The 24,389-nt window shown below is 33.4% G+C and overlaps 1 protein-coding gene across 1 annotated transcript in view; it reads right to left on the reverse strand.

Annotated features, from left to right (window-relative positions):
• Nucleotides 1–9,760: 9,760 nt before the first annotated feature.
• USP6NL (USP6 N-terminal-like protein) overlaps nt 9,761–24,389 on the reverse strand; it is a 56,662-nt gene continuing 42,033 nt past the window's right edge. Inside the window, exons 9-13 of the mRNA XM_051217029.1 lie at nt 23,166–23,338; nt 18,371–18,736; nt 16,069–16,324; nt 14,710–15,311; nt 9,761–12,982 (exon numbers count right to left, since the gene is read on the reverse strand). Coding sequence (XP_051065660.1) covers nt 12,839–12,982; nt 14,710–15,311; nt 16,069–16,324; nt 18,371–18,736; nt 23,166–23,338 — 1,541 coding nt within the window. The 3' untranslated portion in view covers nt 9,761–12,838. The remainder of the gene's footprint in view (nt 12,983–14,709; nt 15,312–16,068; nt 16,325–18,370; nt 18,737–23,165; nt 23,339–24,389) is intronic.

The following is a 24,389-nucleotide window of genomic DNA, read 5'->3' on the forward strand; positions in this document are numbered from 1 at the left end:
GACTAGGGACGTGGCTCAGAATAGAAGCCAGTGGTTATTCCGCTATAATTTTCTTTTACTTCATAAAAGTGAACGCAACTTTAACTGGAAGAATTCTTTTTGGTTATATTTCTGCTAACTGAACTATTTCTCCTATTAATATTATTATTATGTTGCTATTATTATTATTATTATCATTATGATTAGTATTGTCATTACTATTGTTATTATTGGCATTATTATTACTGTTATTATTATTGTAATATTATTATCGTTACTATTATTATTGTCGTTATTATTATTATTATTTCACTCTCATACACTAATGTCTATTCTTTGTTCTCCTTATTATAAACGCTTCACATTCTCTCTCTTCGCATCCTCATTTGTTGTTGTGTGGCGCATATGTATTTAGTGCCTTTTTTACAATATTTATGTGTCCAAATAAATAACAAAGAAAATTATTACTCTCAATAATAGGAAGCTCATAGTTATGTTAAAATCTTGTAGTTTACAGTGCGAGTTCACTATAGTTGGTTAATCATTGAAAATCAGAAAGCACTGGACAGTTATATCGTTCTAGTTCGGCGCTCTGTCAGTTTTGAAAGTTAAGTGCTCACTCCAAGGCCTAAGAGTCCCAGATACATACTACTGAGTAGTCCCATAACAGGATGGAATAGACATCCAGTGCTTTTTGAATTTTACTGATTGTTTAGCTAAAGTTAACCAGTGGTGTAAAGTACGAAATTTAATAAACTCCCTGTTTGAATAAAAATATAAATCTGTTTTTGCCGTATATGTAAACCCAGAAAATCTTTATTTTCGGAAATTGTGGATTTCTGTGTTTTGCCCATAGAATTTCTTGATTTTAAACTGTTTGAGCATTTAAGTAGTCTCCGTCTAATTACAATACTAAAGATATACTAGAATTCTTGTTTTACTGTATCAAGGTTAGCAGAGGAATTAGTGGTGTTTTTATTCGTTATTTTCATAAGATGTAAAGGAATACTGAATTCAAGCTAGGCTAATATTATTTAATCGTCTTATGGTTATTAAATATGTATTTACGGCAGAGATATGATTTTACGTTGCATGTTTTGTGCTGGATGTTTACGCTGAGGACGTTTATATGGAAAACTAGAAATTCACGATGTCATTCTGATCAGCGAACACTACATCACTAAAACATTCCCATTATATCAAAAATTGACTTATTTGTTAAGAGATGTAATGAAAATGAGGTGATCGCTTTAGGACTTGGTATTTACTGTGCATATGGATTTTAATCACTAGGCTTCATGCTATTACTCCACCCCATATACTTCGGTTTGAATGAACGGTTGATATCATTAACGCATGTATAGTGTATAACTCGAAATTAAGCATGTAAATATGCCTGAGTTATATTAACATAATAATAATAATTGGTTAAAGGCTGTAATAATTTAGTTGTTTGAAAACATGGTCTGTTTAAATCACAATGGAATAGATGTCGGAGTACAAAACAACTGACCTGTTGGAATATATACACATATTTCTAATCGGTTTTATCATTATTCGAGACTTTCGTGAGAGTCGAGTTTTATGGACTTGGGTCACAAATGAAATTTCTGTAATGTGGTAAACAAGTCTGCATAATATTTCGTCATCTATGTCATGTTTTTTTCCTTAATCATATTCGATCGTTGAATTATGTAGCTTGGCCACTGGTAAAGCGATTCGACATAATGCCACTTGGTGGCTAGATGATGATTAGTGCGAAAGCAGCGAAATCAATGCTCAGAACTTCTTTGTCAACTATCTTTCATTCCCTAGTATAAACAAAGCAGAGTGGAAATTGTAAGTAGGAAAGAAAATATTTTGAATCAGACTTTATATCCAATTAAAAAAATCAGAACTTAAATCGTCAGTAATTATAATATTAGTGTACTAGAAATGCGTATAAGATAGATTTCCATGTTAGCGGAAATCAATCGGTATTGAGCGTGTACTTTTCATTCAAAGTAAAATAATCTATGCAGCTAAGAAAATCTGTAATTGATTGTGGGTTGAGAATTCTTGTTCTTTCGAGCTTCCTATATGTCTATTAGTATACAAACTCTACGTAGAAAAAAACCTAACAGACGTTAGGCATCAGTTGGAAAACCACTGAAACTTGAGCTTTTGAATAACCCGAATATTACAGGTGATGGAACTGGATAATAGTCAGATTATTATCACAAATCAACTAAACTTGAAAATGTAGAATAACATATTACGATTAATATCAACTTGTGATGAAATAACATCTGTGATATCTGTTTTAATCTCGATATAGTTGGACTTCATCAATCATGGCTTCTTATTAAGACTTCCACGACTCTTTTTGTTTATAATTATGTTGAGATAACATTCTGATTTGACCGATAAAAATAAATAATTTAAAATAAGAATCGGTCATCTCATAGTAGATCACTAACATGCACTCGTTTTATAGCCATATAAAGTAACTCTTCTATTTGAAAAAGCTTCACTCCTTATCTGTTTTACAGTCGAGTACAAATAAACATATTCCATAAATAACTTGTTCTATAACTGATTTATAGACAGTTATTTCGGAAACTACTAAAGCTGTGCGATGAAAGGAAAAATACAATGCGAAGCCATACGATGTTTAGAGTTTTAGAAGTTCTTCATAAATTAGAAGTATTTGGAAATTAAAGACGAGTTGGTCTCCTGGTCGACATATCAGCTAGGTAGTCTGTTTGTTCACCGATCAGCTTCTACAATGTTATTTAGACTGTCAATTTCATCTGAGCCAATGGAAACCAGCCTAATCCACTATTTAATAAAATTTCATACAGAAAAAATGTCTATAAATTCTAGCATTTAATATTTAAACCTTTCAGTACTATGCAGTTATTTATAAGGTTGGATAATTATCACAAAAATGTGAATAATCCTTTTGAGAAGTGCCAGCAAAAAGTTCTTTCATTAAATTTTGCCATGCACTTACTCGACTGTCAAATAATAACATGAATAAATTATTAATATAAACCGTTCTGAAAATATTCCCATATAGTTTGTTCCCATGGATGTTTTAGAACAAGTCATACAACTTTAAGCAGTCCGTCAAAATAATCATTAATCAGTGAATTTAGGTTGAACTTGACTATGTGACGTTGGAATAAATGTCAGAGGCCGAAATGACCGTTAACTACAAACTGTTGTTACTATTTACCTTCGTATACTTCTTTGACATGTGATGGTAAATCTAAAAAATCAAGATTACAGATTATCACATCTATAGTAACAATTGTGGTAAATTGCTTTGTTCACATAAGGATGAATAGGATAATTGGATAAAAATCGGATTTAAGAGCAGAAGCCTCTGCGTTTCTGAGCCGATCAGTTATATTTCAAGAAAACAAGAGAATTCTATCCGACCTTGATTGGGTGCATTCGGGTAAATCGTACAAGATTCGTAGTTCAATTAGTAAAAAGCAGCATCAAGCATCAGTTGTAACGTAACTCATCATTTTAAATCTTCTCTTAAATTTTGTACAAATTATATATATATATTATTGACTTTTGGCTAGTTTAAGATGTGACTGTCCACCGAGAGAAGACAGACAAATACTAAGTATATAGGTTAAAGGTTGGTTCTACTATATTTCTATTCAGACCTCACATGAGGTAACTGCTCTGCATTTTGGGTTAGTAAACTGGGATTCTGATCTAATGAGTGGTTCTCAATTGTAAATGGGAAATTGTGTACCGGATTACCATGAAACATTATAGTGGCCTAATTATCTCGCATCGTGGCCTAGTGCTTCCAGTTTTATCATCTAATCTAGAACAGGTGTATAAATCGTATTGTATCATCATGTCGATTATAAATTGAGCTCAAATTCTTCATTATTTTGTAGTCACAACAATTTTCTTCGAAGCAAATTTCTTTACAATGTTTTTGAATAAATCGGCTTAGAAAACGTCAGCATTTCATGTTTATTATTAGTGCTTCTACGAAATCATTTTGATGGAGACGGCGGCCTGCCTGAATATGTAGACTACCTGTTTCTGCCATCTAATTATTTCAACAAGTTATCTTCATTTTGTTTGACAGTCTCATTATGTCCATTAATCGCGCGCGCTAATTAAAAGGACAGTGGTATTTTTCCTCGATGAGTAAATTCTATTGTTTTGATCGTTTATTACGTATCAAGACTACTGTTTTCACTTTAGTTGAATTTATTTCAGTTAAAGTATTCGATTACAGTATCGTTTCTGTTTCCATATTAGTTTGTCGTCAGTGTTTCAAAAAGGGCAGTGATTTTGTACTTGTTGTGATTATCCTTGCTTTTGTGTAATTATTGCATCAAAAGCATTCTTTGTCTTAATCAAAGTACTTTAGTTAAGGTTTGAAATCTTGCTAAAGTTTGTCTTGTAGTATCCTTTAACTCGTTGACTGACACTGTGTTCATACTGTGATCGTATTGTGTTTTTCACTTTAATCTGACTAGAATGGTTGGTAGTACTCACAAATGTGAACAACCAAACTATTTGTTCCCTGTGGAGGAAGGAATGCAGTGTGATGAATGCAAAAAGTGGTTCCATAAGATGTGCACCCGTTTAAGTCCCACCGCATACAAAAGATGTTTGAAGCCGAACTCATTTTGACTTTGCATGTTTTGCTGTGCGAATAATACAGGAGGCTATGTGCCTATTGGCTTTGGCCTGTAAGAAGAACGATGGCGCATGCGCTGATAACACGAGCACTGACAGTGACGAATGTGTCAATGTAGTGCGTGCTGTTACGAGACGCCTTAAACAACCGACTTTGACTGACGGAAAAGTGAAATCTCCGTTAACATTAACGAAGGAGGTAGTATCACCTGACATCGACAGTGGTAACCATGCACCTCTAGTGTAAACTGAAGATCTCGATAACACCGTCACCGCTTCAAATAGTCCATGTCCTGATAGATGAAAAATGGACTACAGTACGGAGAAAACGAAACGAAAAGAAGAAGGCTGTAGGCAGTATGCAGGTAGTTAGCAAGCCATTGGTGGACTCCCATTATGAGTCACAAAATGCACTGCCAGAGTCTGATAGTAAGAGAGAAACACACCCTGACGTGACTGAGAAGGAGAATTTAATCTCATCGAATATTATTGTGAGCAAATTGCTGGAGTCAAACGACCCTGATCCCAAAACTAGACACGCGCATGATTTAGAGAAGCTGGGAGAATATATTCGTGGTATCTTACCAGATAACTCTAAAGGAGTTCAGGTCAAAAAACTGGTTAGAATACATAAGAGGACCGAGAACAACGTTGAACCCTGACCATGCAGACTCCTTAAGGTAATCCTAGGATCGGAGAAGCAACATGATCTCCTGTTAAGCAGCGCTCGTAGTCACGACAATTCCGACATCCAAGTTAGACCTGATATGTCTCTTGAAGATAGAATAAAAAGGAAGAAAGCACTAGCTGATCTAGAAACCCGTCGACAAAGCGGTGAGGAAAATCTCCGGTTAGTGGGTTTTCGAAAAGTCAGGTCTTGGAAGCGGATGCTACCAAGGCCTGTGTGGATAGGCCGTTCTACCTAGGAGTTTTATATGCTAACGCTCGTGGTCTAAGAAATAAGTTCTATGAACCAGAAGAACTGGTGGAAAAATTAATGCCACTCATTGTAGCAGTGACAGAAACTTGGTTAGTCCATGACTTAGACATTACTCCAGAAATATCGGGTTACCATTACCTAAGGAGTGATAGACATAGATGTAGAAAAGGTGGCCTCCTTTTATATATACCCAATAATATAAATATCCGCTCCTTTGCTAGCGAATCCCATGACAGCGGTACTTGTGAAATCATTAGCTGTAAATTGGCTATCGGATGTATTACATGTATGCTCGGTGTCATCTATCGCAGCCTAATCTACTTAGCTGATGACTTTATTTTAGAGCACATTCAACTATGGAGTGCAAATAATAGGTGCTTGATAATAGGAGACTTTAATGCACCTGATATTAGTTGGACTGAGATGACCACGGAAGGATCTATAAACGCCTTTGATAGCAGGTTCCTGATAACAATAATGGAGCATGCGTTAGTGGAACATGTATCCAAACCCACACGTTTTGGTGCTAACCAAGGTTCTTCTCTGTTGTACTTGGTAATCACTGTTACGGGTGAACTGTAGACATTTGGTTGATTAAAACCATTTTATTGTACATCAATAATTTTACTGTGTTTTTGGATGTATTTGTTTTACTTAACCTTTGAACTTGTTTGTTTATATCATTATTTTCGGACATTTTGGTTTCTCTTTGTCATTGGTTTGGTATTTGGGAGTTTTTGCTCTGAGAACCTACAAAATTGGGGGTTTGTTTTGTAATTGTTATAATTATTGTTGTTAGAACGACATTTGGGTCGACTATTTGTAAATCGCGAATAAACTTTGGTACATAAATTGGAATTTGGTTCTATTCTTAATTTGGGTTCGTGAATTGCAAATAGATCAACATACCGTACTTCAATAAAGGGAACGAGCAAAAACTTGGACGTGACAATCACTCATGTGACTGAGGATATTATCAACCTAAATATTCTTTCACCGTTTGTGAACAGCGATCACGCTGTTTTGTCATTGACGTTTAGAACTAGGGACATGATATACGATCAGGTTACACCTCGCCCAAATGTATGGAAAGCTAACATATCAGCCATTCAGGAATACACTGCTAAGACAGGTTGGTTTGTATATACTAGCTTATCAGTTGAAGAAGCATGGTCTGTATCAAAAGGTAAGTTTAGTTTAGTTACGTCCTCGTTCATACCATACCTGGTACTGCGAAGACCGAATAACAGTCCACCATGGATAGCTAAACCAGTCAGGAAACTTCTTAGAAGAAGGAAGAAGCACTGAGATATGTTCATTTCCACTGGCTTAGAACAATACAGGTCTAGTTATTGTGAGATTAGGAATGCCTGTAAAGCGTTAATAAGTAAGACTAGACGATCATATGAAAAACAATTGGTTAGGGATTCTAGATATAGTTCGAAACTGTTATTCACGTATATAAAAAGGCAAACTCAGAGAAGCAATGGAATTCCATCAATTTTGATACAAGAATATCCGTTAATCTTGGCAAGAAACGATACCGAAAAAGCTGAAGCTTTGTCGGAATATTTCAGTAAAGTGTTTTCTATCGGTAATGAGGAACGACCAACGATTAATTGTGATCTCGGCGGCTCGCTGATAGACCCTGTAGTCATTGAGCAAGGTACTGTTTTAAGGCTACTTCATCATCTCAAACCTGATAAGTCCAGTGGTCCCGATGATATTCATCCTAGGACTATGAAAGCCATATTAGATGTAATTGCTGAACCATTAGCGAAACTGCTTGACATGTCCAGACTGCCCAGAGACTGGAAAAACGCTATAATAAGGCTGGGAGTAGGGATTTAGTTAGTGACTATAGGCCCGTTAGCTTAACTAGTGCAGTTGTGAAACTGATGGAGAAAATCATTCGGATAGCTGTTATAAACTATGTTGAGAAGCATAATCTTTTCTCCAGGGAACAACATGGTTTTCGGAAAGCCCTATCATGATTGACAAATCTTCTCATTGCAAGAGAAGATTGGGCTGCTGCAAAAGATCAGAATATTCCTGTGGACATGATCTTCATAGATCTAAGTAAGGCCTTCGATAAAGTTTCCCATTCTTGTCTTAAATTCAAACTGAAACGTTTTGGAATCCATTATACAGTCGTAGATTGGATAAGTAACTTTCTCCATGACAGGAGACAAAGGGTAAGGGTTAATGGGGCTCTCTCGTCGTGAGTACCCGTAAAAAGTGGAGTTCCACAAGGTACAATCCTCGATCCTCTTCCCCTTTTACTTTATGTAAATGAATTACCAACTGTAGCAAAATCATCCGTTCTACTCTTCGCTGATTACATAAAGATTTGGAGACCCATACACAGTATGTCGGATAGAATAGTATTACAGAATGATCTTAGCTCATTGGTGGCATGGTTGGACAGGAAGTCACTAGAAGTAAATCCTAATAAGAGTGTGGTGATGCAATTAAATAACTATGATGAGTCGTATCACTATACAATATAGGGATTCGTGCTATCCAAAGTAAGAAACTATAAAAAATTAGGAGTCATATTAAGCAGTGATCTCAAAACCGCTAATCACTGTAAGGCTGCTGCTGCGAAAGGGTATAATGGTCTATTCGTAGGTCTTTCCAGTATTTAGATGATGAAATGTTTAGATTGTTATACCCTATTTATGTGCGACCACATTTAGAATATGGGATTCAAGCAGCGAATCCTTGTTTCAAATATGAAGCGGAGATGCTGGAAAGAGTCCAACGATGAGATATTAAGATGGTACAAGGTCTATCTGGCCTATCTTATGCAGACGGACTGAGACACCTCAACTTATTTCCGTTATCTTACCGTAGATTACGGGGTAATCTGTTGCTGTTCTGCATCACAATATAGTGTTCAACTTAGAAAAGGGTAAGAATTATGTTCGATGCGCTTTTCTGGACTATACTTCAGCTCTTGACTCTATACCAAGACAACGTTTAATTAACAAGTTAATCAGCGTCAACACTGGTAGCTGGGTAACCAACTGGCTATGTTCCTACCTCTCTGGAAGGGGATAGTACAATGTATTTGGTGGAAAGTGTTCAGAGTCTCTACTGTCTCATGAAGGTGTACCACAAGGAACTGTTCTCTTACCTCTTCTTTTCTCTTTTTTCCTGCATGATCTGCCATCTTCCACAGAAAACACTTTTGTGAAATATGCGGATGATCTCACTGTATGTATGCCTATCTCTTCCTCTTTGCATCCCATAGAAATGAATGAGTTTGTCTCATATTGATTGTTAGTCTGTTGGTAATGGTCTCATACTCAACCCGTCTAAATGCCAAGCTGTTAACTTTAGCATGAGACACGAACGCCATCTAAACATCACCTTGGGATCCCATAATGCTTGTTCCATCGGAGACTCTTTGATATACACAGTGTCGAAGGTCAATTATCTTGGTGTCACCTTTTCCTCTGATCTGTCTTGGTCTTCCCATGTTTTATTGTTATCAAAGGTTTTCCGTCTGACCTACTACGTAAAGAGATTGCATGCTCTTGGAATTACTCGTCTTTTACTCTTACAATTTGTCAATTCTTGCATATTACCTATTATTTTTTACTGTTCTCCATTATTCTTTCCCGGGCTTTTGAGAAAAGACTTTGCTGTATTGCAGAGAGTGCTGAAGGCAGTTAGCAAGATGTGTGGTGAATCTTTCTAGGTCATAACTAATATGGTTGTGGATAGACATCTAAAATCATGCAAACTCCTGGCAGGTGTTATTTTATCAGACACTAGCCATCCCCTTCACTCTTATCTTTCTCCTTGTATATCTTCTGGTAGAACGAGACGTAATTACATTAAGATCAATGCACGCAAGCAAAAGTATAAATGTTCTATAATACCTTACCTAGCAAATTTACTCTGTGACGAACAGGTTGTTAGAGTTAACCTAGTCAATAACCTGCATTCTTAACATGTCTCTAATCTGAAAAGTTGTGCAGTTTTTCAGATTTTTTAAAACCTTTTTTTGTCTTCGTTTCTGTTTTTTGTGTGTAAGAAACTTGTTGAAATACCCTGTGCTGAGAATTTCTATATTGTACCAAAATGTAATATTGAATAAAGCCATTAATAATAAAAAAATTTAAAAAATACTTTTTAAACTTTTCTGTATGATTTTTAGCATACAAAATAGGTTTAGTTAAAGAGCTAATTTCAATGTAATTTTAATATCGTAATTCAAATAGCTTTAAACAAATGCCTTTCTCGTATAACCGTATCAAATTTAACCTAGTGATTACCGATAATATATATTATTATGGTGAAATTTATAGAACGAAAGAAATTTGTTGTCATCGTTACAAAAAATTCCGACTAATCGGCAAGGAAAGCTTTTACTCCAGCGATAGCCATTCTTAACGGTATATAATTGTGCTTAATTATTTAATATATGTAGAACATTATTTGGAAACAAAACAATAATTTTTATAAAGTGCTATGAAATTTCAAGTATCAGAATAAATTCACATGTTTGTTCAACGTTTTTTGTAAAATGAATTGTAAGAAACATAAATGAGACGTATGCAAGATAAGTGTCAACTTGACGAACATAAAAATAATGTAGTAATCATGACATTGATAAAAAAGTTTGAAGGTGCTAACAACAATTGCTCAACAGATGGGAAGCATCACCAAATGCTAGTAAAAGGTAATTTTCAAATGTCGAATATTAGGGGGATTAAATGATAGATTAAGCACAGTTCAGGCTTAAATAGGGGGATTGCTAGTCCATGAGGTGCATAGGTTTTCTATTCATACTTCATAGTAGTTCATCTATATTATCATGACTGGTTTTGAAGAGGAAGTACAATGATGCGCCTCGAAATTGAGCTGTGGATTGACCTATATTTTGACAGCCAAACAAAGTAGTGCTTGAGGATGAGTTCACTGCATGGGATCAAAAGAATGCAAATAAAGAGTTTCTTCTTCTCAACATAACCTTATATTGTTTTTCTTTCAGTCGGCCTACGTTTAAAAGATAAGTAAAATATAACGTTTCTTTCCAATATTTTTCTTTTGGATCTTTGCTATAGTATCCCCTATATATCCTATATTTACGAAAGAGTATTCTTTAATCAACCATATGAACGCGTAAATTAATTTGCTAACAGAATTCATGTTCAAACAATCATATAATAATATAAAGAAGTCAGTTGTATATGATAGTTGTCTCACATTCCAATTCATTAATTATAAAGTGGAAAATTACACAGTTTATGATCAAATATGCATTATTGACATTTCGTCGTAATCGTGAATTAGATATCCATTCTTTTCTTTTCTCTATTTCTAAATAAACAATCATTTAACAGGAAGCATAAATATATTTACTTTTTTTTCTTCTTTAAAAATATAAATTACACTTATCTGATTTTAATAATTCCAAATATTATCAATTAATAATTAAGGATTGATTATTTGAACCATTGGATCATTTATCTATTTATTAAGTCTAATAGAATAGCATAAAAGAGAAATTATTAGTTTACTGTATTTTTGAAAAAAGAACAAAAATTAGGAAAATAAAAATAACGATACTTTTCTTTTCAGTTATCAACAAACAAATGAATAATCCCCAACACTTTTATTTATGTTAATCAATGATTGTAGTTTGTGGCTTTGTAAACATGAGTCAATCTACCATGATTGTAATTGTCAGGGTTACAATAGAATTGAAAATTTACTAACACGAAAATAAGCTAACATGTGTGTGTTCATTATTTTAATGCATCTATTGAGTAACAGGTAGTATTGAAACACACTCTAAGCAGATAAACATATAAAATTTCTTAAAAGACTAAGGGACATTATATTAAATCATACTGTTTGACATGATGAATAGAATAAATAAGGATATAAATTGCATAGATAACAATGAATACTAAACTATAATAATAATATCATAGTTTTAATTTTAGTTGAGTACGAATAGTTCTAAATGTACAAAAACCGAGTGCATGAGAACATATGTAAACATATATGCACAATATGTATTCGTGCGGAATTCAGTCATTGTGGTTACCAATCAATATATAAATAACGATAACAAAATATGAAAAGATGGCAAGTGTTCGAATCAGTAACGAAGTAAAGTTTTAAACAAATGACATTGAGTTATACTATTGTACATGAGATTTGCCCAAACCAAAGTACATAAAGAAAACGGTTTCAAACATATCATCTAAGGTAATTATTATCAACTACAATATTTCGAACAAATTCACCATTATTTATATCACATGGATACGGAGAAACATGGACTAAATGATAGAGAACGCCAATAATGAATTGATGAATGTTGTCGTTTCATTTAGTTCGACAAGTAAAAGAATCACAGTAAATTGATGTATTATACACAATGAGTAGAAGATCAACATTTATACTACTGTTGTTATAATGAAAAATACAAGATATTTAGAATGAAAGATAATCTACAAAATAGAAATCAGTAAGTGAAAATACAAAATATCAAGAGAATTACGTGGATAGTACTGGTAGATGAGAGGGGCAAGAATAATATTCAGAAGAGGAGGAAAATAAATGACAGGAAATAGAACGTAAAAATTTCATCATCAACAACAAAGACTAATAAGAAAATATCGATGAGTAAGATTCATTTCACTACTAATAAGCGGATTGTTTTTTAATTGAGCACTCATTTACTACAAATAATAGTAAATTCATTAGGAAGAAATTCCTCCATGCATTTCTCATAAGCACTATAACTATTTAATATTCTAAGTAAATACCATATCAAAATAGTGTGGGAAGAAAGATAATATAATTGGATTAAAGGATTCTTTTCTCTCTATCGTTGAAATATTATACTTCTCTCTCTACCCATTTGCCCAGCTTTGTCTTCTGTGAGTGAGTTCCACATACGAATCGGTTTTATTCAACAGGGAGTAAAAGAATTTACAGATGTTGTATGTCATTAACACCGAAATCAATTAATATTGTTGTAATCCACAAGATATCACAATATGCTTGTGCAAAAACAATAAATGAGCATAATTTTCAGTAGAGTGTATACAGAAAAATAAATAGATAACAAAATAAACATGTTTTTTATTGGAGTATATATATAAGGAATGTTGTATAGTAAAGTAATTTATAAGACGTCAAATTGAATGTTTTCAGGATAATAACCCACATTACATTGTTGTTGAATTAACTATGTGACCATTTACCATTAAAGAACGGTACGGATTAATTCGATGACTGAATTGTAATTACTTTTTTATTAACATCTTTAGAAACTGGTTTTGGATCAGGCATAATGATCTCAGTTGGTTTTATGATTATTTTTGACCTTGGTACTGATGGTATACGACGTACATAGTCATTTATTGGCTAAATAAACAAAATAGGGAGAAAGTTATAGATGAGCTAAAATAAAACATTATGGAATGTGTACATAATATTACAAGTTGACTTATCAAAAACACCTTAAAGAACATAATAAATTGAATGGTATCGAGGCTCCATATTGACAAAACGAAACGCTGCGAAATGTGTTGCCTTCTATTTCAATAACAACGAATCTGTCAATGTCAATAAGTACTTCATACAAATCACCATTTACTAAAATCGTGAATTACGATATCAGATAGTGGATGGTCACATAAAAGATTTTTATACATCTCAAAAAGTGTATGACTAGCACATTTTGTAAGTTAGTGATAGATCAACGCACAGCTTGGGAGAAGTGCACCTTAGTACAATTTGTCATATCATATTAACACAAATAAATGAAATTAACATAATGAACAATTTTATTAGTAATAACGATAGCGAGAAAAACAGAGAATTGAGACAATCTCTTTCGAGAAGAAGTGAAAAGGTTTGTATGGGGGGATACTGGAAATTTAGATCTAGAGAGAAATATAGGGCGAGTGCACCTGTGCCACTGTGACCGACTCTCAGCCATGTCATTCAATATTTGCAACCACTGACCGCGGTTATCATGCGAATTACAACCAGGTAGTTTACATCCACCTACAAGGTTCAGACCAACAATCAGTGTCTTCATGGATTGATGGCGCGCATTGGTTCGGTCATTTTCAGCATTTTATAACAACATTGCTAAATGCTATAATAATTAATAGATCAAAAGGGATATTGTAGTTGTGACTATTAAATAGTTGTTTAAAAACAATTCTATCCGAACAAACATAGAGTAACAGACTAGAAAGTGAACCCTATTTTAGCACTTATTTTGTTCGAACAAATTTTTGAGTGGTGACAGATTAATATTATGATATTTGTTTAACACAAGTCACATTAACTAAATAAGTATCGGGTAAACGCTTGTATCCTGTTTGGTGATAATTAAAAATTAACAAAAAAACACAACGAAATTGGTTAAAATATACTCAACTAGCGAAAACGGGATTATACATGTTTTCTTTTCACATACAGAACAGTTATCTGAGGGCAAAATTTATAAATATGATTAATATTATGCCTTTAAAAAAAATTAATTCGTAAATGTTATTATGGCATAGTAATTTTAGAGTATTTTGCACCGTATGAGTATGCCAAGTAATTCATAACTTTATATTCTTTCTGAGTATAATAAGTTCCGTTAATTTGATGATATTTAGTTGTGGTCTGAGAACAATGGTCTGATATTCTATATTAATTTGAGGGAACTAAATACACCAACATGATTGGTTGATTATCGCTAAGGTGACAGTTTCTCCGTTCCGATTGGCTTATGATTCATAGTTGAACTAGAATATTTTATATTAGAAAAAAAACATTTTACCATAGAAAATTGGCAATTACATAAACATACATGTTGGTAATAGCTTTTTCTAGATATTACCATTTTATTTTGTATGCCAATTAGGTAGAAGTTTTCTAGGCTGTTGCGCAGTCTAGGTATTCCCCTATTGGATAGGTTATTAAGCTGTCAGACAAATCACCGTATACCAGTCAAGATATTCCTAATTGTAGTTTTCTGGTTGACCGAACCTGCTTAAGGTATTATGCTTTTGTAATGGTTAAATTACTACACAGAATCACATAAATATTTATAAGTATAATATGATGAAACAAATAGAAAGCATACTTACTTGTACTGATTCCAGATATGGTTTCTTCATGGAAACATTAAAACGATAGTAACCATCTACACCGCTCTTATCATTTTTATCATATTGCGAGCGAATAATTTGAATTGATTTGGTTACTGGCGACAATGATGCTGATGATGAGGTAAGTACAGTTTGTGAACATTTTGTATCTTGTGATTCAGTTGATAAATTAGGACTGGTTGGAGAATAGATTGATGAATTTATGGGAAAATTAGAGTTAACAACAGTTGGATAATTGGAATGATTAGGTATATTCCATTTGTTGGCTGTTGTTGACAATGAAGGAGGCATTAATGTTTCGTCTAATCTGGTTATTACACCATCAACGGAAGAATTTATACCAGTGCTAGAATAATCACCTTTGTTAACTGTTTTTTGCTCAATTTTTAACGGAGACTTTTCACGTTTCTGCCATGGTTGTTCAAGACTTATCTCAGAACTAGTAGTTGATGAGCGACGATTCACATTGACTGATAAAATTTGTTCACTTGTCCACCGATTTATTCGTGATGACGGTGTCATTGATGAAGTTGTTAAAATGATGGGGATATCCGGTTTTTGTGTTATACCGCTACTATACCCTATAAAGTTTCAAAAGTAAGCAAATACAGAACAATTCAAAATTATGAAGTAGTCTTACGCTAAAATCAATAAAAGTTCGGTGTACTCGACTTTCAATCATATTTGTGTGTGTGAAGTATTTATGTCACGTAGCAGCCATCTAAACTGAAGTATATGTATAAAGCTTGAATTGTTATCCAATAATTAATAGCCAAAGTTTTAAAAATTGAGCCATCGCCTTACTTTAGAATGAAACTTGGTTCGCCTAGGTATGTTTATTTATCGAATAATAAGTAAGAATTGATGTGGATTTCTATTCAGGGTATCCGTGTTATTCAGTTATTTCAATAGAAATATATGGATCAATAATAAATTTCTATATTCATGAAATACGTGATCGAATAGCAAACTATTAAATAGTTTTGGTAATGAACTAGTTGGATTACTTAGTTTTGATAAAATCGACGAATATATTTATGTGCTAGTGAACTTATGTCGAAATGGTTAAGTATTCAATGGCTTTCAGACACCTCATCTTTATTTTGAGTAGAACTCAGTTGTCAGCTAGTTCATTTAGTTTTTGAATTTTGCCCACATAGGATGAAGGAGAGGGTGATTTCGAACGGTAATTTAATTTTCATAAGTAATCTTCGTTCAGCTAAAATTCCCATCAAGGCTCTCGAATAAACAGTTGTGTATTCTTATTACTGATAATTCAGCTACAGTTATTACGGATTGTACATAATTGTGGAATATTACTTAAGAAAAAAATCTTACCAACATTTGTTCGGTTAATAATAATTTCTTTATTCTGTGTAAATCTTGATAAAGGTCGTTGTGAGGATTTTTGTATTGCAGGATTTGACTCAACAGATAAACTACCATTATTTTTATCGTTATCCAATTCATAACGATGTAGTACTTTAGAACGATTGGAACTAGGAGATAATCTTGTCGGAATACGATAATGACGACCACCTGTAGTAGCATAACTTTCATCGGGAGAATTGATGAGAGATCGACTTGATGTTGACTTATATTCATGTACGTTGATGTAAATATGAAAGTGTAATGAATTACGGAAATCAAGAAAATATACGAAAATTGCAGTCAACATTTAATAAATACTCATTGAATGATTTTTGTATCAACTTAAATTAATAGTTAAACACAACTAATTGATCGCTAATTTGTATCTACTCAGTGTCAATGTTGAGTTTGAAGTGCTTGTCAAATTCAATTGACCATGTTGATATGAAATCACTGGTTTAAGTGATTAAACGTTATTGAACTAGGTTTGACTTTCCCAGTAAAAGAAACATGCACCGACAAATCAGCCAAGAATAAAACATAAGATATTCAGGTTTTACAGTGATCATAGTTGCTTATAATACTGAATTTTAACCCGATGTCTCACACTTTTGAACTCCGTTAATTTTAAAGTATAGTACAACTATTGGTCGATTAGATTGATGATGACTGTCTTACAACAGACATGGTTGAATTCCACCCAGTCACGACTGCGCACTAAACTCTTAAATTAAGATGATCAAACAATTGCTCTTTATTGTCCCATAGTTTCCAATGTTTTGAACCCTCATCCAATTCTACGGAGTAGGCCACCTTCGCACTCTCTGTTAGAATACTCAAAGACAGTTCATTTCTTAGTGATTTAGGGTTGCATTAAACAATATTAAAATGAAACCATTGGACTGATAATGATAGTAATGAAAAATAATACTTATCAATCTACACCTCAAAACAATATTTTGACAATTTAGATAGACTAAGTTAGGATAGACTTAATGCTTAAAGATATTATTATTGTATACACATAAACTCAGTCTCCAGATTGAGAAATGTAATCGCTCACTAGAAGTATATGAGAAACTGCTTTAAGTTCTATTAAGTTGTAACATCAAAGGTGGTAGTTGAAAATAGTCAACAAGAAACCCTGGTTGACATAGGTTTCGTGCTACTTGGTACACAACATGAAGGTGTACCTGTTATCTCGAAGGAACTGATGCTACTTGGCGAATCAGATCCTGTGTCATTCAGCTTCGCAGTAAGAGACTTTACATAGTGCACGCGATTTCGAGTCATCTAGACTAGTGACCCCACTGCAATTTGATTAGTAGAATTCTATCTACTCTAAGAGGACCTGAAATGCATGAAATTGGTTACTACTCAGTGATCGATTAACTGTAAGTCTGTAACATCTAATACAAACTAAAAGAAAAGTAGTTTAATGGTCGATGCACCAGATCTATAATTGTCAGGTCTCAGAATCGAATTTCATTTCACGTGCTACAGTGTTATTAGTATCATTAGTCTCCTTATATACGAATATTGTGGTTTATAAGTGAGTAAATGAACTTGCATATATTAAATGAGCTTATTTATGCAAACTGATTGCATTACGGTATGAAACAGGACAGTTGAAAATGAATGATAAAATGCAGAACATTACTTTATTGAAACTAGAAATATGAGTCAATAGTATGAAAAGTTATATGACCTTGAGTTCGACAGTAATGATATTTTCATAGGTGTGTACTATTAAGCGAATTTCAGAGCAGTAGGATACACATACTGTGTAAACGGCACATGGATTTTGGAAGGATTCGAAATGTTTCACATATGAATACAACTACAGCATACCACACAGATCCAAAACAAGTGCTTATCATATGACTAAGAGATCTACTGTCCGATTACACGAGCCATCACGTAGCCTGTCTTGTATTCAGTGAGTCTCAACTGGATATATCTATAGGGTGAAAAATAAAACTTTAAACTGTTATTTCTCTTCAGTACAATACAACCACTAGAGATGTGACTTGAAATATAAACCTATAAATATCTGTTTTTGCTTTCACTCACGAGTACAAACCTCAAAAATGACATAAAAGTTGGTTTAGGCTAGTTGGATCATTCAAAATACTTGAACAATATTGAGTAACAAACACTAGAATCATCTAGAACATTTTTCCTAACAAAGGTTTAATTTATTTTATTTGAACATTGTAAACAACATTGAGAGTATAAAATTACGTAAAACAAAATCCAATAATATTACCGGTGATTGGTGTTGAATACTCAGAACATTATTACTTATAACGCTGCTAGAGATGCTCTCATCAACACTAAAAGAAGGTGAATGAATTACGGACATTGATGATGGAATATGATCCAACTTCATCTTTTGATTACTTATGAATGTGTAACTAGAACCAGTTCCGTATGTTTGCGAAGAACGGACTGCTGGAACATAGAGTCGGCCACTATTTTTCATTGCAGCAACAGTTAATATTGATGCAGATGTAGCAAGACCAGGAGAATAACCTGATGAATTTGAAACTATGGGCGATACACTGGCAGAGCTTAAAGTAATTGGATTGACTGACAGAGTTTTAGGTAAATAGGTCGGAGAAAATCGAGCACGCTAAAATGTGAATACATAGCAAGGAAGATGGCGACCGGTAAAAAAGCGGTTAGACCAAGGAGAAAATGATTATAAGATGGAGAATAAACTGACATACTCAGCAACCTACATGTCAATCAAGCAATTAAATAAGCAATCAAAAATTGCGTTCGTTAAAAAATGAACAGTTTAATTGTATTTTACATCAAACACTAAACTATATTATCATTTCACTTGGATTTTAACCATATTTCAAGCTTTTAAAGCAGTTGAGAAAAACTTTTAATTGAATTCCAAAGAATAAATGCATCGATATCTCGGCTACTTTTCAGTTTATTTGAGTAAAATAATTATAACTAAATATGGATAGTGTATTGGAATTAGTTGATGGGCGAATGGCTGTATACAAATAGTCAATCACACTATACATTTAACAGAAATCAGAAAACAGGTCACCAGTTGTTACAAAACTGATGGCAATTTGTTATAATGACCTCATTAAATATAAAACAAGGACTCAAGTGACTGAAGAATATAACTATTAAACATTAGGAGGTAGGTTAAAGTTGTGTTCTATCTTCGTTTTGAATAGCTGAATAGTATTAATTATCTGGTTTAAAAGATGAATATATGCCATTTTACTAGGAGCATGAGCTACATTTTAAATTATTTTAAACATTCATTGAATTAAAAAATAACTATATGGTAGACAAGACAGTAATATTACTATATTTTATCACTAAATAGTTATCCATCGTGAACAACATTTAGATTAGCATTGAATAGTATCAATTATAAGTAATTTAATACTAAGCATATAATGTAAGCTTTTACACAGATGAAAAGGATTTCGTTTAAATTGAAAACGCTAGATGAAACAGCCATGATGCATACCTGTTAGAATGGTATTAAAAAAGGATTTCGATGAATAAAGACTATAAAGTATGAGAAAATATACTGTTACATGAAATAAAGGACGTGAAAGAAGGTCTAAAAACAAAGGAAAAAATGACGTAACTCTCAATAGACACGTGGTAACTTCGTTGATTACCTTAATGTGTTATTTTGAAGATGAAAGATATCTTGAAACATTGGTAGGTAAATCATATTTTTTGAATGTGGTTATCAGTAGAATCTAGAACACAGGTTTCATTTTATTTTGAAACTCGTCAGCTGAATGTACCTACATCTCCATGTTAGTGCTCACACAGCCAATATTAAGGCACCCACTCGAGATACGCAAATGGCAACAGAGATCAATAAAAACTTATTCCTGAATATCAACAACGTTAAAACACAAGCCCTTAAGAACAAATTGATGGATAGAAATTAAAGGTTAAAGTGAAGAGCCGCAATGGAAATTTGTATAATCAGCATTGCTAAAAGAAAAGTAGTTGCAGCTTATTCTATAATTATCAACAACTCCCAGTCCATATCTATATGCTCGACTTTGATACACACGTTTCTGTACGACAGCTGGTTTTATTATCGAGCAGCTCCAATTGAAATGCAGCTAGACGAGTTTGGACCATTGATTAACCAGTTAAAAGTTGAGTGCCACTGACTAGAGAATGTAACCAATAAACATGTCATATTATCACTTTTAGTGCATTGTTTCTCAGATCACCAACACGTGACTAACACTTTCTTGAGATACTATTGTCGGTTTAGCTTAAAAAGTGTGAATTGTTATAAACTGTCTCGGCGTAAGTTAGAATCATTAGGATTATAAATAGAACTTATTATTTAGGCATTAATATTTCAAGTAGAAACATAATAAGGTTCACAGCTAAGAATTGTTGTTAGTACTGACTAACAGTTAATAATAATGCTAAAACTTTCATTAAGTTTTTAATAAAACCGACCAATAGAATTCAGAAAAAAGTATCAACGCAACAGTCAACCAGAAACCAAAAGAAAATAATCATTACGAAATAATTTGTGCCATAGATTGAAATCAATCGAAGAACTTACAACTCAGAGGTCTGGTGTCAGTGACTAAGCTGGATATGTGTACATTTGAGTTCCCAATCAGTACCCTAAAGGTCCTAAGTTTGATTATTGATTTGGTTACGGACTCAAACTACTGATGAGTCTCAACATGGGACGAAATAGATGTCTGGTGGTCCTTGATGTTCAATGGGTCTCCAGCTTAAGTTAGTTTGTGACGAAGAACATCTTTATGATCGACCAACTAAACAATATTTCTTTATGGCTAAGATATTCTTCATAAAACTGAAAATCATGATATTTAGTAAATAACAATTGTCGAGTTAGGCTTAAGGGTAAATTTGAATCTCTAGAGTGATGGATGACAGAGATACTAGCTAATAATATTGAATATTATATATAATGTATGTATTTCAATCAAATAACAATGGATTATATGAAAATAAGGTTGGTTGGTACCATTATGATTCAGACATTTTATGGTTCCAAGCCAAACCAGAATCTATTTGAGCATTTTATATTATTCGGTACAAAGTAGGTTGAAAGAAGGCTAAATGAACAACACATAAGACCAATCATAAATATATTCGGTGAGACTCTAGTTTATGGACGACCTTTGAACGAATCTTAAGCGACCTTGAGAAATATCAGCCAATTAGCAAACAGTCAGTACAGAGTAAAAATAATGTTATACAAAACCAAGGAAATAAAATGGATACATTTCTTATACATGGTTCGAAAACTTGTCAAGGTTAGAAACAGGTTCAGAGGTTCTAAAATCGTGATGAATGCAGTAGAGGAGATCATCCATACGGCTACACAATAGTCGGCCTCTGGAGCCATGACAAAGTCTCTAATACTCTTTCAACCTCAACCACATAGCTTCAATCTTGTTTATGTGCACTCCGGTTGTTGAGTGCACAAAATACTACTTGTGGATAACGACATGATGCATGTAGCCAAGCCTATGTAAGAGTCTGTATGCTCTCCAAACATCCGTATAAATTGTAGTACCTGGCTGCAGCCAGTGTTACTGGTGCCTTTATTACCCAGATCACAATAATTGTCGCAACTTGCCTTAGTTAGGAATTATATATAGGATTTTCATCACGAACTGACATCAGCTATCATGACAGAAATTTATTTAGCCAAATAGATGAAAGGCTTTCGCGTTAAAATCCGAGATCTATTATCTTATACCTGATTGATTCGTCCACAAATTATAGTCCCGCCGTTTTATTTGTTATAGCCGCTCAATTATCACGTTTTGTACAAAATTCGCTGTAAACCGATCGTACGTTGGCATTAAGCACTGAAGTTGGCGCCGTAACCTTGAAATCTCTAAAACGCCTCTGATTGGCTCGTCCATAAATTAGAGTCTCGCCATATATTCTTGTGATATCCAAATGAGTTAAAAATTGTGTTTCTGACGTTACGTGACTTAATGTAAGTTATGTAACGTCAGAAACACAATTCTTAACTCACTGAGATGTCATAAGAATATATTTGTTATGAACTTTCTACCCAATTGAGCATTGGCTTGATTTGTTTGAAACGAATGAGGCCAGTTTATAAAGCCATTGACTGATGGTTTGATATGGAGGTTGTTGAATTTCATCGAGATCATGAATTGATTAATTTTAAACCACTATTGAGACCTGGAAGCACTGGACGGTCGTTCCATCCTATTATGGGACTCCTCAACTTTGCGTGTATAGCTCTAAACAACAGTGTGGGCATATACTAGTGGTGACACTCAGATTTCTAAGACGAAATAGATCGAGTTGGTTTCGTACCTGGAGCTTCACAGTTGAAAGTTAACTTTTTTTACCACTAATCACATCCCCGATTAACGCAAATAAAAAGAACTATTATCAATGATGATCTAATTCAGATAGCAATTGTTTGCTTTAACCATCAAGAAGAGAACATATATAGCTAATTATGGACTTGATAGTAAATCTTTACTACATCTGGACAATTGAATATAGGATATTGCACAAATACAAGATAATAGTCTATATAAGATCATAATCACCTGTTTTCAGAAAGCATACTTAAAAAATCTAAGTCCCAACGAAACCCACCACAAAAAACTTTTATCCTGAATGTTGTTTCTTTTTTTCAAGCCTACAATGAACAGTTGGTTCGTTACCTTAAATATTTCTTGTAATTGGTTCCCTTTATGAATTTAAATAGAGCAAGAACAAACATTGATGCAGAATAGTATGACGAGAAACCTCGAAATAATATGAATTCATACTATTCTGCATCAATGTTTGTTCTTGCTCTATTTAAATATTTCTTTTATACACTTATAACTTACAGTTATGTGTTTCAACAAACAACATTAAGAGTTTAATACTCATTTTCAAAATAATACAGCGGAAAGTAAACTATAATCGCCTTGTTAAACGAAATCCAAAGAGGAAATTGTGAAGTCAGGTTGAAAAGTAGGAAAAAAAGAATGGATTATTAATAATGTTTCTTATCCACTTACTAATTTCCCATTGAAACTGGGTTGATCTATTAATTGTGGTTTTATATATGAAGGACTTTCTGTGTGGGATTTAAGGGTTCCAGTTTTTGTTCTCGGCATTAATGTTCCATTACGATTGCGCCAAATTGGATCCGAATTGAACTGACCAAGTCGTTTGGGTAACATATCGGAAGCTACTCATTAACGAATAATAAAATTTAGGGGAAAAAGATTATACTTCCAAAGCTAATTTCAGAAGAAAAATGTTTGCTTATGATCGAGATGATGACTCTTAATAGAATCTTTAAAACTATTCAGTCAGTTAAAATTTGTACAGCGGTATGCGAATTTGTATAGTAGTTTTTTTATCTGTATTTATGATGCAATAACTTTACAGTGAAAATAAATTATACTTTTTAATGTAACACATAGTTACATCAATAAAAATTGTATTCAGAAGTTAACTAACATTGAAGTAACGTAAAATAAAAGACTTGATAACTTTTGAAAATCAAAATGATCAAAATTGTAAGTGTGAGAAATGTTTACAAATATCACAAATTGAAATGAAGTAAATTTCCCTAATACTTATGGCAAAGTTATCACTTGTCAATTCTTTATTTATATTGACAATTTTGTAAATGAAAACAATGTCTGAAATAAACAGAACAATCTAAGCATAACAGCACTCTTACAGCTATTAACTGGGTAATTTACCAACTAGAAAGTGGTTAACATCTATGTAAGACTTTAAATTTACCTGAGAAACAATTGAATTTTCATGAATGGTGTCACAATATGCGTCAATCATATATCTACAACATTCTGCCTAATTTGTTGATTGTTTTTACTTTAGAGATTATCAGTCTTTTCCTGTTATATCAAAAGTTACAATAAAGAGACAATGTGTCCATATAAATTACATGATAGGTATTTCATGTAAGAATTTAAAAATAACAGGTTGCTTTTGATATCATACCTAAGTATTGAACTTCCAATCAACTAATATTTTCAGTATAGGGGTTGTGGAGATTATTAAGTTTTTGATTGAGATCATGAACCGATTGATGTAAGACCACCATTGAAAACCTGGAAGCACTGGACGGCCATTTCGTCCTATTGTGGGACTCCTTAACAGTACGCATCAACGATTCCGAGGGTGGGAATCGAACCCAGAGCCTACAGTCTCGCGCGCGAACGCTTGACCTACTGGACCACTGAGCCGGCATCGAAAGGTGTTAATGT

This window comes from Schistosoma haematobium, chromosome 6 (assembly GCF_000699445.3).
Source record: "Schistosoma haematobium chromosome 6, whole genome shotgun sequence".
Lineage (NCBI taxonomy): Eukaryota > Metazoa > Platyhelminthes > Trematoda > Strigeidida > Schistosomatidae > Schistosoma > Schistosoma haematobium.